General features: G+C 37.6%; 1 protein-coding gene across 1 annotated transcript in view; it reads left to right on the top strand.

Annotated features, from left to right (window-relative positions):
- Window positions 1–1,795: 1,795 nt before the first annotated feature.
- SNAPC1 (small nuclear RNA activating complex polypeptide 1) overlaps window positions 1,796–14,888 on the top strand; it is a 36,087-nt gene continuing 22,994 nt past the window's right edge. The window contains exons 1-7 of the mRNA XM_049611528.1: window positions 1,796–1,980; window positions 4,152–4,311; window positions 4,466–4,606; window positions 5,452–5,556; window positions 8,305–8,463; window positions 10,058–10,126; window positions 10,876–10,938. Coding sequence (XP_049467485.1) covers window positions 1,853–1,980; window positions 4,152–4,311; window positions 4,466–4,606; window positions 5,452–5,556; window positions 8,305–8,463; window positions 10,058–10,126; window positions 10,876–10,938 — 825 coding nt within the window. The 5' untranslated portion in view covers window positions 1,796–1,852. The remainder of the gene's footprint in view (window positions 1,981–4,151; window positions 4,312–4,465; window positions 4,607–5,451; window positions 5,557–8,304; window positions 8,464–10,057; window positions 10,127–10,875; window positions 10,939–14,888) is intronic.

Raw genomic sequence — 14,888 nt, 5'->3', positions numbered from 1 at the left:
ATGTATATATATAGTGTATATACTGTGTATATATGTATATATATACATATATAGTGTATATACTACATATATATGTATATATATACATATATAATGTATATATGTATATATATACATATATATAGTGTATATATGTATATATATGTATATATATAGTGTATATGTATATACATATATACATATATAGTGTATATATGTATATACATACATATGTATGTATATGTATATATATACATATGTATGTGTATATATGTATATGTATATACGTACATATGTATATATGTATATATATATATATATATATATACTGCTGTAATGTGTAAGTAGATTTGTCATATTTGACAAAGAAAAATAAAGGACGTCCTTTAAAATACAGTTAAACTGTATTTAAGATAAACAAGGAATAACTTTTAAATATTTATTTATTTTTGAGAAAGAGCACAAGTGCGGTAGGAGCAGAGAAAGAGAGAAGGAGACAGAATCTGAAGCAGGCTCCAGGCCCTGAGCTGTCAGTACAGAACGCAACAAGGGGCTTGAACCCACAAACTATGAGATCATGACCTGAGCTGAAGTCGGACGCAAAAGAATGAGAAGCAAAACAAGGTAGTTGTTACCATGGTAGTGGTAAAGGCAGGGGAATAAATTAGAGGAGGAGTTCACAGATGAATGTGACAGACTTGTTCCTGTTCCTGTTCCTCCACAGGTAGAAGGTACACAAATGTTCACTTCATTGTTATGCTTATCTTAGACATGTTACATAAGGTTTTCTGTATACATAAATATTACATAAATTTTTTTAAAAAGATCAATGATCAGGAAAGTTAAGTGAGTTGAACGTCCATCTACAGTTGGTCTAATGCTTTCCATTATATTGGCATACCACTCCTAAAGAATAAAAATAGCATGCCCTGCAATCTGAAAATGGTGAGAAGTCCAGCATACTACTCCATATCCAGCTCCAGGGAGTAAGAGGTGGAGGATACACAGAGTGCCAATTAAGCCAAATAATCGATAAATATGTACTTTCTGCCAAGTACTATGCCAGATTATTATGAACATAGGGGTGTGAGCGGCGGTGGGGAGATGTTCACAAGTTTCTCAATTTGCGGTTGCAGAAGACTGCAATGGTTACAAGGAGAGACACACATTGAACACTATACTATGTGGTTGTAAACTATGAGAGAATAAGTGGAGTTCATTTCCTAGTAAAAGGTCTTCTTTAGATACTGTTTCCACGAAGAATTAGGTGGAAGATGGGACCTGTTCTTGCCTAATTATAAAAGTTGACTTCTGTGACTCCAGGATCACTTTAATGTTTATTTTTGATATAAAGACAAAGTGCCAGCGGGAGAAGGGCAGTGAGAGAGGGAGACACAGAATCTCAAGCAGGCTCCAGGTTCTGAGCTGTTAGCACAGTGCAGGATGAGGGGCTCGAACTCACAAACCCCCGAGATTATAACCTGAACCGAAGTCAGGGGCTTAACTGAGCCACCCAGGCGCCCCCAGGGTCACTTTAAAGGAAAGTAAGGGTAAAGCCAATTTACATAAGCTAGCCTAATGCAGACCTAAAATCCTGCTTGGGCTCACACGACTCCTGAAATAGAAACTTCTTCAATGAAATTGAGAGAACTGACCTTAGCCCTCTATCTTTAAGCAGATCAGAGCAGGTACGGGCACACATCCACTCATGCGCAAGAAGCAAAACCCACAATTCGCACCAGTCCGGCTAGAGGCGGAGCTAAAGGGCCGGATAAGGCAAGTACGTCAAGCACAGGGGGCGGGACGTCCGGCTTCGGTTTCCTGGGCGACAGCCGCCGGCTGGTCCGCGCGTGGTCTAGGGGCTTTTGCAGGCATGGGGACTCCTGCAGGCCTGCAGACTGACTGCGAGGCGCTGCTCAGCCGCTTCCAGGAGACCGATAGCGTGCGCTTCGAGGACTTCACGGAGCTCTGGAGGAGCATGAAATTCGGGACCATCTTCTGGTGGGTGTTTCTAGTCCGCTACCGTCGCATCACTCCCTGCTCAGAGGCGGAGTAGGAAGCTTTTTTCTTCCCCAAAGCGCTGCTGCTCCTGGGAAGGGCTGAGGAAGGCTGCAGCCCCTGCACGCTGCCCCCAGCTCTCCCGGGCCTTCTTCCTGGGCAGTTTCATTGGCTTCGTCTGTGTCCTTTTGCGGCCTCCCGCCGAGTATGTATTTCTGCCTGGCCACCCTTCTAAACCGCCTTCTCCATCTCCTCTGCCTCACCCTGGCCCAGGTCACCCATCATTTGCCCTCCTCCAGCCTTGTTCTCCTAAAGCCCCTTGTTTAAAAACAAAACAAACACCCAAGCAAAGACAGAACGCTGCACGACTGAATTCGTTTTTCATACAACCACAGTTGTCTTTCTAGAGTGCCTGTCCTTCCCCTGCTTACCACTCCAGTGGTTTGCACTGCCCTTAGGATAAAGCTCACCGTCTCTCATCTGCCTGGCAACACCCTCCCTGACTGGCCTCAGCCCATATCTGCAGCTTCGTCTGCCGTTCCAGCGTCTTGCTCCAGGCCTCCTGTGGTCCTCTTCAAGCTTTACTGGGCCTGGAGCTTTCCCCCCAGTTCCTTCTGCCAGACCACCTTTTTCTAAACTCAGATTAATCTCAAATGAACAGTGTTTCAGGGAAGCCTTCCTTTGCCCTTCTAGAGTAAGTCAGGCGTTCATACTGGGTTTTTCCCCAGAGCATTATGCTTCTTTTATCTCTCGACTTAGCACAGGTTATTTTCAGCGTGTAGTTCAAAAGGTGGTAGAGTATAGCGGTTAAGAGCAAGCAGATTACAGAGCTGGACTGCCTGAATTTGAATCACAGCCCAAAGAGTAACTCCGACTTCGGGCAAATTACTTGCCTGAACTTCCATATCCATAGCATGGAGACTGTAATACCTCTTATTGCAGTCATGAGTGTTAAATGAGCTAATACGTGTTAAGGGCACCCTTCATTGCCCTGTAAATATTCACTTATTATTATTATTGTTGCTTTAAAGTTTTCCTTCCACTAGACAGAGCTCTGTGAGGACAGTGACTGGATAAGTTTGATATTCATTAGCATAACACACACAATATTGAAAAAGCTAAATGATTGGCTGAATGAATTCTTGTGATTAAGACTGTGTTTTCCTGAATCAGAAGTAAAAGTTCTCTTTGTTTCAATGTAATAATTACCTGTGTAGTTTGTACATTGCGGGGGATGGAGGATAGAGAGCTATTTATTGTACCGTTAATGAAAGGAACTAATTTTTTTAATGGCTACTAAATGTAATACATTTATAGCTTAATGTATTTAATCCGTAGAACAACTTTGAAAAGCAGGTACATAATTATCCTTGTTTTATGGAAGGGGAAATTGAGGCTTAAGGAGGTTAAGTAATCTCCGTGGTCACACAGCTAGTAGGTGGTAAAGCAGATATTGGAAAATATTGCGGGGGTTACCTCCATATATTTAGCTAAGGAGGAAAAAGTAAAATGAGAAAAAAAGTAGACACTACTTGAGTAGTGGTGATGTTTCTTTAGCAGTTGCTTTGGTTGCTAATACTACAGTATTTTGCATTCTTTTAGTGTATTTATTATTTGAAGATCCCAGGCTTTGGGAGTATAGTGAAGTCTGCTTTTCTACCCTGCTCCTTCTTTACTTTGGTGAGCTTTGTCCTGCAGAATTGGGAGGAGGGTGTGGGTTATATTGTATTGTGGTTCATTAACTTTTTCACCTAGGTGTCTCAAGGACTAATGAGGTGTAGAGTATATCCCTGAGAGTATTGGGGAAAATCTCCATTGCATATTAGAAGGCATATAACTTTTGTATTTTATTCTGTAATATAACCATGGTTATTTTAATTTTTAAAAATGTTTTAAATTCTTAACCAGGAATAATTTGTAGCCCCTCCCCCTTTGCTCCCCTATTCAGCAAGTAAAGTTGATGCCTTAGGAAGATGCATCCTGTTTACCGAGTGCATGTCTATTCCTCAGTGTAAGAAGCACAGCAGAAAAGTAAGTTTTTGTGCTTGAATTGTGAAAGGATCAGATGTGGAATGCCCATCCAGTTTCTAGTAGCTGCTAGAATATACCTCTTCTAATTTGTGTTCATTACTGGTTTACTTAGAGTCATAATTTATTTTCTCTTTGTTTTCTAGTGGTAGAATGAGAAATTTAGAAAAGAACATGTTTACAAAAGAAGCATTAGCTTTGGCTTGGCAATATTTTTTACCGCCCTACACCTTCCAGATCAGAGTTGGTGCTTTGTATCTGCTGTATGGATTATATAACACCCAACTGTGTCAACCAAAACAAAAGGTAATACTTGTTGTTTTCCCTCAGCAGAAATAGGAAACAGGTACAATATTTTTACAACAAACTGATTTAAATAGGAATGCCAATGTTTCTAAATTAAAATACATTAATGAAAAAAGATATACCTTTAGTAACTTTTTTACTCTCTTGTTTGTAGATTAGAGTTGCCCTGAAAGATTGGGATGAAGTCTTAAAATTTCAGCAAGATTTGATAAATGCACAACATTTTGATGCAGCTTATATTTTTAGGAAACTACGACTAGACAAAGCATTTCACTTTACAGCAATGCCCAAATTGGTATGTTATCTAAAATAGATTGTTTTTCAAAATGAGAAATTATGCTTCATTGTTCATAAAGTAGAAAGAATATTATATAATTTCCAATACAATTAGAACAGTGTCTTAAAATAGGAGAAAATGCTTTCTGATTACTTTTTTTTGCAAACAAAAATTTAGTCTCTGCTTTTAAATACAGTGTGTTTCTAGATGCCATCTGTTAAGTAAATTGTTAGAATAGGAAATGAGATTTGGCATTTGCCATTTGTTTATTCCTTTATTCAGACATCAGAGAGGTTACTGAAAGAAGACCAAGGAATTTTAAAGTCAGTTGGTGAAGAATTAATGTCCACTAATAAAATATGTTTCTTCAGTCTTATGATACTTGAAATATTAGATTAAAAGAGCACCAGGTCCTAATTCTGGATCTGACATCAGCTGGCCAATCATGTAACTTCTCTATCATTTGAATTTATAAGCATGTGGCATGGCATCTTAAAGGCTATTTTATTTTATTAATTTTTTAAATACTTTATTTTATCTATCTATCTATCTATCTATCTATCTATCAAAGAGGGCACAAGTGAGTGAGGGACAGAGAGAGAGGGAGAGAGAAAGAATCCCACGCAGGCTCCACACTGTCAGCCTGGCCAAATTGGGCTCGAGCTCCCCTGAAGTGGGGCTCAAGCTCACCTGGTTTGGGGCTCAAACTCATGAACTGTGAGATCATGACCTGAGCTGAAGTTGGATGCTTACCCGACTGAACCACCCAGGTGCCCCTTAAAGGTTATTTTAAAAGTCTAATAGTCTTTGGAAAATGGATTATCTAAAAAAATATCCTTTAAAAGACATTCATTATCACATAGCTATCATATAGAATGAAGAAGAAAATTCAACGAGCTGAAGTTACAGAAGAATTTAAGGACCCAAATGATCGTGTAATGAAACTTATCACTTCTGATGTGTTAGAGGTAAATTTGTTTTTTATGCTCTTGAAATTTAAAAAAAATGTTTTATTGTTAACTATATATCGAAGTTTTACCTTCATCTAGGGATACTGAAATTTTTTCTAATGATTTGAACCAATCATAGAACGCTTATTGTTTCTCTAAAGTATCAGATGTAATACACTCTAAATATATGAACATTTATGGAATAAATCTTGAAACTCTGTGAGAAGCAAAAAATATAGAAGACTGCCCTTGGACTTGGGATGTTTAGATTCAAATACTGAAGCCACCATTTATGTTTGATTTTAAATAGGTCATAAAACAAGAATTTAAAGTGACTTAATTTTTATTTTTTAACACTATGTATTTATTTCCTAAGTTGCTTTTTATAATGCTTATTTTAAAAGCCATTGAAAACAATTTAAAGCTGTTCTGATAAAACAAAAATATGAAATCAAGATTTATGGATAAGAGGCATAGTCTTAAAGCAGCTTTACCATCTAATGTATTTTGGTATTTTATTTGAGTTGTCAGTATTGAGAAAAATCATCTTTCACATGAATAAGTAGTGAGACTTCCAGAATTTTACATGCATGGAATAGCACTGCCCTGAGTTTGAAACAAAACCCATTTTTGGTTGTGGACTGATATGGTGGTAGAAAGTTAATTTTTTGTTAACATACCTTCTTAAACATGGTTTTTGATTTTACGTTCTTTTAAGAATTAAAGGTTCTGAAGGTGTTGAAATACAGGTTCCTTTGTTTGAAAATATGTCTATGTCAGCAAACAGGTATGGAAGATTTTATATTTTATTTTTTTAAGTTTATTTTTATTTTGAGAGAGAGAATGAGTGGGGTAAGGGCAGAGAGAGAGGGAAGGAGAGAATCCCAAGCCAGTGCCACACTTAGCATGGAGCCCGATGTGGGGCTCGATCTCACGACCATGAGAACATGACCTGAGCCGAAATCAAGAACTGGATGCTTAACCGACTGAGCCACCCAGGTTACCCTGAAAGATTTTAGAGAACAGAGCTGGGGTGATCAAAGGCATATCCTTTTAGGGTGATTGGGGAGGAGGGTCCAAAGGGCCAAGGTATGGAATGCCTATTCCTAGAAGCTTCTATGTGAAGTCATCGTGATTTTTTGTAGGGTCTTTAACTTGCCACAGACCTGCTTTAAGAGCCTTTTCCCTCTGTTGACTCTGTTCATCCTGTCCTTGTGCAGTCTTTCACCTGTTCTCATAATAATCCTTACATTTAATACTTCCCTACGTTGCTTCTCCTGCCTGCAAATGCTATTAAGCCTACATGTCAGCAGACCTGAATTTGGGTCATGATTCAGCTACTCATTAGTTCTAGCTTTGTGGTTAAGGATGCATAATAAAATGAAGAGACTAGGATATTGAATCAGAACTTCTGATTTTTGTTGAGTCCCTGTGTTGTATACCTGAAACTAATAAAAAACTGTTTTTTTTATAAAATGGAAATAAAAAAAAAAAAAAAAAGTATATGGGGAAAAAGAAACTTTTGATTTTGAATTATAACTCTATTACTTAAATATGACCTTAAGCCAGTCATTTCTGTTTCTTTACTTCTACAATTATAATACAGTAGTGGCTATCATGTGTTGCGTGTTCAGCACGTGCCAGGAACTATTAGGTGTTTTATGTCTGTTATCTCACTAATGATCATAGTAACCCTGCAAAGGAGGTGGTATTTTCCTGATTTCAAAAACAAGGAAACTGAGGTTCAGAGAAGGTAAGTAATTTGCATAAAGTAGGGTACAGTAAGGTACAGACACTGGATTTGAATGTCCAAGCCTATAAGGCTCCAAGGTGCATGTACTTTCTTTTATTTCTTAATCCTTTAACTTTGTATGTTGCTTTACATTTTATAGAACATGCCCACTTGTATAAGCTCACTTAATATAGTTTACAGTGGGCTAGATGGCATCACTTAATTTTGTACAAATGTGGAATGTGATTCTCAGATTGAGGGATTTGCTCAAGGTCACAGTCTAGCAAATGACAGAACTCAGCCTCAAAACTGGGTCCAGCTAGTGGTCTTTCCTCTGTATTTTATTGCATGTAGTAAAATAATGGAATTCAGCACACTGCAAGCTGTACAAAGTTAAGGGCTCCCCATGTCTGGACAGTGTTCTCCTTTGAAGGTCCTGCATGAGTGAGCACTCAGCACTGCCCAGCAGCTCGTGATTGTTTGAACAGATCCCTGTCAATGCCATCAAAACCTACTGGAAATGAATTGAGTAGCCTAACTTGGGGATGACTCGGGTGTTGCAGTGGTCATCTGTGATGGGAGTGTCAGTCGTTCTCTGCTGCTCTTTGAGCCAAGTCTCAATACTGGCTTTATCTGATTTCTGAAGTCTACCTGTAATGTGCTATCTTTCCCTTACCCCATAGACCTGCCCAACTGGCTGGAGGTTTCTGGGGAAGAAGGTCTAAGTGATGCCTCAAATGTTGTCATAAATTGCCTTCTATTTCTTTTAATCGTGGATCTTACTAGTGAAGTAATGATGGAGCTTATGGGGACAGGCACAGAGGCTTTGAGGTTTGTGAAGATTAGTGGATCTCTGTGGAGACCATTAATAAAGTTGTACTATTTGGGTTATATGATTATATTGTTTTCAATATACTGTAGCTTATTATTCTTTATCAACTTAGTCACTTGGGAGTGTCATTTTATTTTGTGTTGGTTTTGCCTTTAAGTTTCTCCCAAAAATTGAACTGAAAGATTCATCTTTTCACTTTTAGGAAATGCTGAATGTTCACGATCATTATCAGAACATGAAACATATAATTTCAGGTGATAAATCCAATCCAGACAAAGCCCTCAGCTTGATAAAGGATGATTTTTTTGACAATATTAAGAACATAGTTTTAGAGCATCAGCAGTGGCACAAAGACAGAAAGGTATGTGACCGCTTGTTTAATATATCACTGTTGTATTTGCATTCTACACTAATGGCTAGACAGGGATGATGAGGTTGAGAGGCAGTTTAGTTGAGTGGCTACATTCTCCTGGAGTTAAGATTTCGAGGGCTTTACTTTTCTAGGTCTGGCTTTGCCAGTTATCCGCTATGTAATGCTATTTAACCTTACAAACAGATTTTGTATGTCATTATATATATATATATATATATATATATATATATATTTACACAATTATTAATAATAATTCTATAATACGTATTAAATAACATACATTATATATAATATCTATCTAACTTTAGAGGAATAAGTAATCTTGGTATACCATAGATTTATTCCAATCTTTATAATTTAGCATTTTCTAGAGGTTGCACACTGGCGGTCTTTGGGCCAAATCCTACACACAGGTGTGGTTTGTTTGACACAGTGTTGATCCTAAAATTGTTTTAAAATGTCAAAATAATTACTGGCACTTAAATATTTGTGGACTTCAGTTAAAATTCCAGACATCCAGCTTCTGTTAAAAATCAGTGGTTTGTAATAGTGGTCCCACTTTTGTGCATGGCAACAGACTGCTAGACCTGAGTGGTGGCTTTTTCCATTGTGAGAGGGCATGCTCTGCCTGCCTTGATTTATCCATTTACAGATCTCATCAGCACAGTTTAGTTTTACACAGTTTTATAGATTTTCAGTTTAGTTTTCTGATCCAGATACTGACGCTGGAGCTGCCCATATTCCACAGTAACCTTTTCACCTAGAGAAACTTTTTACCCTGGAAACCTCATGGCCAGCCTTGCTGAATTTAGCTTTGAAATCACCACTCCATCTTATTTTAGTAAATACTTTTAGGAAAAAATAAAAGTAAAACATAAGCAATTTCTGATGACTTATTATGTGTCTGATAATGTATTAGTGTTTTCATAAATGCTAGATGGGAATTACTATTTTATATATTGTCTTTCAGAAAGATTGGTTGCCAGTTTTTGGCTTTTCATTATATAAAGGGATTTGGCTCAAAACTTAATTTTAGAAAAGATAAAGAAAGTGATCAGATGACAGTCTTGAGAAGAAGGAAAGAGTTTGCTTCCTCTACCCACATTTATTTTAATGAGAGACAGCACAGTTTAGAATGTTTGAATACTTCAAGTGTTACAAATGGGTTACACAAATGACCTAGGCAATCAATGTAAAAATCTATCGGAGTACTTTCTTATTGCCCTTTTTTTATACTACTTCTTTTTTTATAGCACCCTCTTTGAGTAAACTCTCTACTTAGCATTACTAAGACGAAGGAAAGGAGAATAAACCAATTTTCTTACTACTATATGAAATGCATGTTTTCCTTCCTTAGGAGGATTTAGGCATTTTATTGATGATTTTTAGTACTATTCTGAAACCTAACCTTGATCTTAATTTAATGTCAGGTGGTGAACCGTGCAGTAATAAGGTGAAATGATCGTTTAGTTTTGCAGTAATTAAAAAAATAAATGATTCTCATTGCTCTGAAATTATTTGCAATTGATTTTTAGTTAATTTGAATTGTAAATGTGTATATATAACTTTTGTGCTCTTCCAGAATCCATCCTTAAAATCAAAAGTTAAAGATGGAGAAGAAAAGAGAGAAGGAAATTCACAAGAATCAGAGGTCAGAGAAATTCACTATCTGATTGTTTGCGGGGCAATAGTTTGGTTAGTTTGTTTTCATTTTCTGTGTGGTTCTGTATACAAGTATTATGTATACAAGTGATTCTGTGTACAGGTATTATGACCCTTGGTATTAAAATAATTATCTCAGACAATCCTGAAACATCAGCTCTATGAAAAGTTAGTCTGTTTTTTCCTGGAAACCTTGTGGAAGACCACAAGTATAAATTGGGAGTGAGGATGTTAAGAGTTTTTGCAGGGAAAGGGGAGAATGATGGTGGAAGGTGCTCTTAGTCCTTACACAGGCAGAGTAGGGTTTTTGAAATATGTCTTTTCTTACTTCCTGTCCTACTTTCAGCCAGTGTGGAGCTCTAGCTACTGTTTATTGCTTCCTGCCTCCAGGGTTTTCGTCCATCTTCGTGGATGAGACAGGAGTCATTTTGGGGCATAGGCAGAAGAGGAGGCAGATGAGGAGGGAGTGGCCTGATCACCAAGGCTTTCATTCATATAATCTTCCTTAAATCCTGAATTTCAACAGTCAGTAGCTATGGAGATGGTGTTGTGGACCTGCTATGAGAATGTTGTCTGTGTTTATATGTCTTTGGTCAATGTATGTCCAAAAAATGTTAATTTCTTTTTACCGTATCTTCTATCTCCAATCTTATTTCTGATAAATACCTGGGTATTCATAATTTCTTTTAATGTTTATGTGTTTTAACTTTTTCTCCTTCTTGTTTATTTTTTATCCAGAGATGTGAAAGGGCAGAATCCTTAGCGAGAATAAAATCAAAGGCCTTTTCAGTTGTTGTTCAGGTAAGTTCTTTCTTTCTTTCTTTCTTTCTTTCTTTCTTTCTTTCTTTCTTTCTTTTTTTTATTTTTTTAACATTTATTTTTTTATTTTTTATTTTTTCAATATATGAAATTTATTGTCAAATTGGTTTCCATACAACACCCAGTGCTCATCCCAAAAGGTGCCCTCCTCAATACCCATCACCCACCCTCCCACCCCCCCATCAACCCTCAGTTTGTTCTGTTTTTAAGAGTCTCTTATGCTTTGGCTCTCTCCCACTCTAACCTCTTTTTTTTTTTTTCCTTCCCCTCCCCCATGGGTTTCTGTTAAGTTTCTCAGGATCCACATAAGAGTGAAACCGTATGGTATCTGTCTTTCTCAGTATGGCTTATTTCACTTAGCATCACACTCTCCAGTTCCATCCACGTTGCTACAAAGGGCCATATTTCGTTCTTTCTCATTGCCCTGTAGTACTCCATTGTGTATATAAACCACAATTTCTTTATCCATTCATCAGTTGATGGACATTTAGGCTCTTTCCATAATTTGGCTATTGTTGAGAGTGCTGCTATAAACATTGGGGTACAAGTGCCCCTGTGCATCAGTACTCCTGTATCCCTTGGGTAAATTCCTAGCAGTGCTACTGCTGGGTCATAGGGTAGGTCTATTTTTAATTTTTTGAGGAACCTCCACACTGTTTTCCAGAGTGGCTGCACCAATTTGCATTCCCACCAACAGTGCAAGAGGGTTCCCGTTTCTCCACATCCTCGCCAGCATCTGTAGTCTCCTGATTTGTTCATTTTGGCCACTCTGACTGGCGTGAGGTGATACCTGAGTGTGGTTTTGATTTGTATTTCCCTGATGAGGAGTGACATTGAGCATCTTTTCATGTGCCTGTTGGCCATCTGGATGTCTTCTTTAGAGAAGTGTCTATTCGTGTTTTCTGCCCATTTCTTCACTGGGTTATTTGTTTTTTGGGTGTGGAGTTTGGTGAGCTCTTTATAATAGATTTTGGATACTAGCCCTTTGTCTGATATGTCATTTGCAAATATCTTTTCCCATTCTCTTGGTTGCCTTTTAGTTTTGTTGGTTGTTTCCTTTGCTGTGCAGAAGCTTTTTATCTTCATAAGGTCCCAGTAGTTCATTTTTGCTTTTAATTCCCTTGCCTTTGGGGATGTGTCAAGTAAGAAATTGCTACGACTGAGGTCAGAGAGATCTTTTCCTGCTTTCTCCTCTAGGGTTTTGATGGTTTCCTGTCTCACATTCAGGTCCTTTATCCATTTTGAGTTTATTTTTGTGAATGGTGTGAGAAAGTGGTCTAGTTTCAATCTTCTGCATGTTGCTATCCAGTTCTCCCAGCACCATTTGTTAAAGAGACTGTCATTTTTCCATTGGATATTCTTTCCTGCTTTGTCAAAGATTAGTTGGCCATACTTTTGTGGGTCTAGTTCTGGGGATTCTATTCTATTCCATTGGTCTATGTGTCTGTTTTTATGCCAATACCATGCTGTCTTGATTACAGCTTTGTAGTAGAGGCTAAAGTCTGGGATTGTGATGCCTCCTGCTTTGGTCTTCTTCTTCAAAATTACTTTGGCTATTCGGGGCCTTTTGTGGTTCCATATGAATTTTAGGATTGCTTGTTCTCGTTTCGAGAAGAATGCTGGTGCAATTTTGATTGGGATTGCATTGAATGTGTAGATAGCTTTGGGTAGTATTGACATTTTGACAATATTTATTCTTCCAATCCATGAGCAGGGAATGTTTTTCCATTTCTTTATATCTTCTTCAATTTCCTTCATAAGCTTTCTATAGTTTTCAGCATACAGATCTTTTACATCTTTGGTTAGATTTATTCCTAGGTATTTTATGCTTCTTGGTGCAATTGTGAATGGGATCAGTTTCTTTATTTGTCTTTCTGTTGCTTCATTATTAGTGTCTAAGAATGCAACTGATTTCTGTACATTGATTTTATATCCTGCAACTTTGCTAAATTCATGTGTCAGTTCTAGCAGACTTCTGGTGGAGTCTATCGGATTTTCCATGTATAATATCATGTCATCTGCAAAAAGTGAAAGCTTGACTTCATCTTTGCCAATTTTGATGCCTTTGATTTCCTTTTGTTGTCTGATTGCTGATGCTAGAACTTCCAACACTATGTTAAACAACAGCGGTGAGAGTGGGCATCCCTATCCTGTTCCTGATCTCAGGGAAAAAGCTCTCAGTTTTTCCCCATTAAGGATGATGTTAGCTGTGAGCTTTTCATAAATGGCTTTTATGATCTTTAAGTATGTTCCTTCTATCCCGACTTTCTCAAGGGTTTTTATTAAGAAACGTTGCTGAATTTTGTCAAAGGCCTTTTCTGCATCGATTGACAGGATCATATGGTTCTTATCTTTTCTTTTATTAATGTGATGTATCACATTGATTGATTTGCGAATGTTGAACCAGCCCTGCATCCCAGGAATGAATCCCACTTGATCATGGTGAATAATTCTTTTTATATGCTGTTGAATTCGATTTGCTAGTATCTTATTAAGAATTTTTGCATCCATATTCATCAGGGATATTGGCCTGTAGTTCTCTTTTTTTACTGGGTCTCTGTCTGGTTTAGGAATCAAAGTAATACTGGCTTCATAGAATGAGTCTGGAAGTTTTCCTTCCCTTTCTATTTCTTGGAATAGCTTGCGAAGGATAGGTATTATCTCTGCTTTAAACGTCTGGTAGAACTCCCCTGGGAAGCCATCTGGTCCTGGACTCTTATTTGTTGGGAGATTTTTGATAACCGATTCAATTTCTTCGCTGGTTATGGGTCTGTTCAAGCTTTCTATTTCCTCCTGATTGAGTTTTGGAAGTGTGTGGGTGTTTAGGAATTTGTCCATTTCTTCCAGGTTGTCCAATTTGTTGGCATATAATTTTTCATAGTATTCCCTGATAATTGTTTGTATCTCTGAGGGATTGGTTGTAATCATTCCATTTTCATTCATGATTTTATCTATTTGGGTCATCTCCCTTTTCTTTTTGAGAAGCCTGGCTAGAGTTTTATCAATTTTGTTTATTTTTTCAAAAAACCAACTCGTGGTTTCGTTGATCTGCTCTACAGTTTTTTTAGATTCTATATTGTTTATTTCTGCTCTGATCTTTATTATTTCTCTTCTTCTGCTGGGTTTAGGCTGTCTTTGCTGTTCTGCTTCTATTTCCTTTAGGTGTGCTGTTAGATTTTGTATTTGGGATTTTCCTTGTTTCTTGAGATAGGCCTGGATTGCAATGTATTTTCCTCTCAGGACTGCCTTCGCTGCATCCCAAAGCATTTGGATTGTTGTATTTTCATTTTCGTTTGTTTCCATATATTTTTAAATTTCTTCTCTAATTGCCTGGTGGACCCATTCATTCTTTAGTAGGGTGTTCTTTAACCTCCGTGCTTTTGGAGGTTTTCCAGGCTTTTTCCTGTGGTTGATTTCAGGCTTCATAGCATTGTGGTCTGAAAGTATGCATGGTATGATGTCAATTCTTGTATACTTATGAAGGGCTGTTTTGTGACCCAGTATGTGATCTATCTTGGAGAATGTTCCATGTGCACTCGAGAAGAAAGTATATTCTATTGCTTTGGGATGCAGAGTTCTATATATGTCAAGTCCATCTGATCCAATGTATCATTCAGGGCCCTTGCTTCTTTATTGACTGTGTGTCTAGATGATCTATCCATTTCTGTAAGTGAAGTGTTAAAGTCCCCTGCAATTACCACATTCTTATCAATAAGGTTGCTTATCTTTGTGAGTAGTTGTTTTATATATTTGGGGGCTCCCGTATTCGGCGCATAGACATTTATAATTTTTAGCTCTTCCTGATGGATAGACCCTTTAATTATTATATAATGCCCTTCTTCATCTCTTGTTACAGCCTTTAAAGTCTAGTTTATCTGATATAAGTCTGGCTACTCCAGCTTTCTTTTGACTTCCAGTAGCATGATAGATAG

Source organism: Panthera uncia (assembly GCF_023721935.1).
Source record: "Panthera uncia isolate 11264 chromosome B3 unlocalized genomic scaffold, Puncia_PCG_1.0 HiC_scaffold_1, whole genome shotgun sequence".
Taxonomy (NCBI): Eukaryota; Metazoa; Chordata; class Mammalia; order Carnivora; family Felidae; genus Panthera; species Panthera uncia.
The sequence above is the reverse complement of the archived record's forward strand: the minus strand, read 5'-3'. Positions and strand labels throughout refer to the sequence as shown.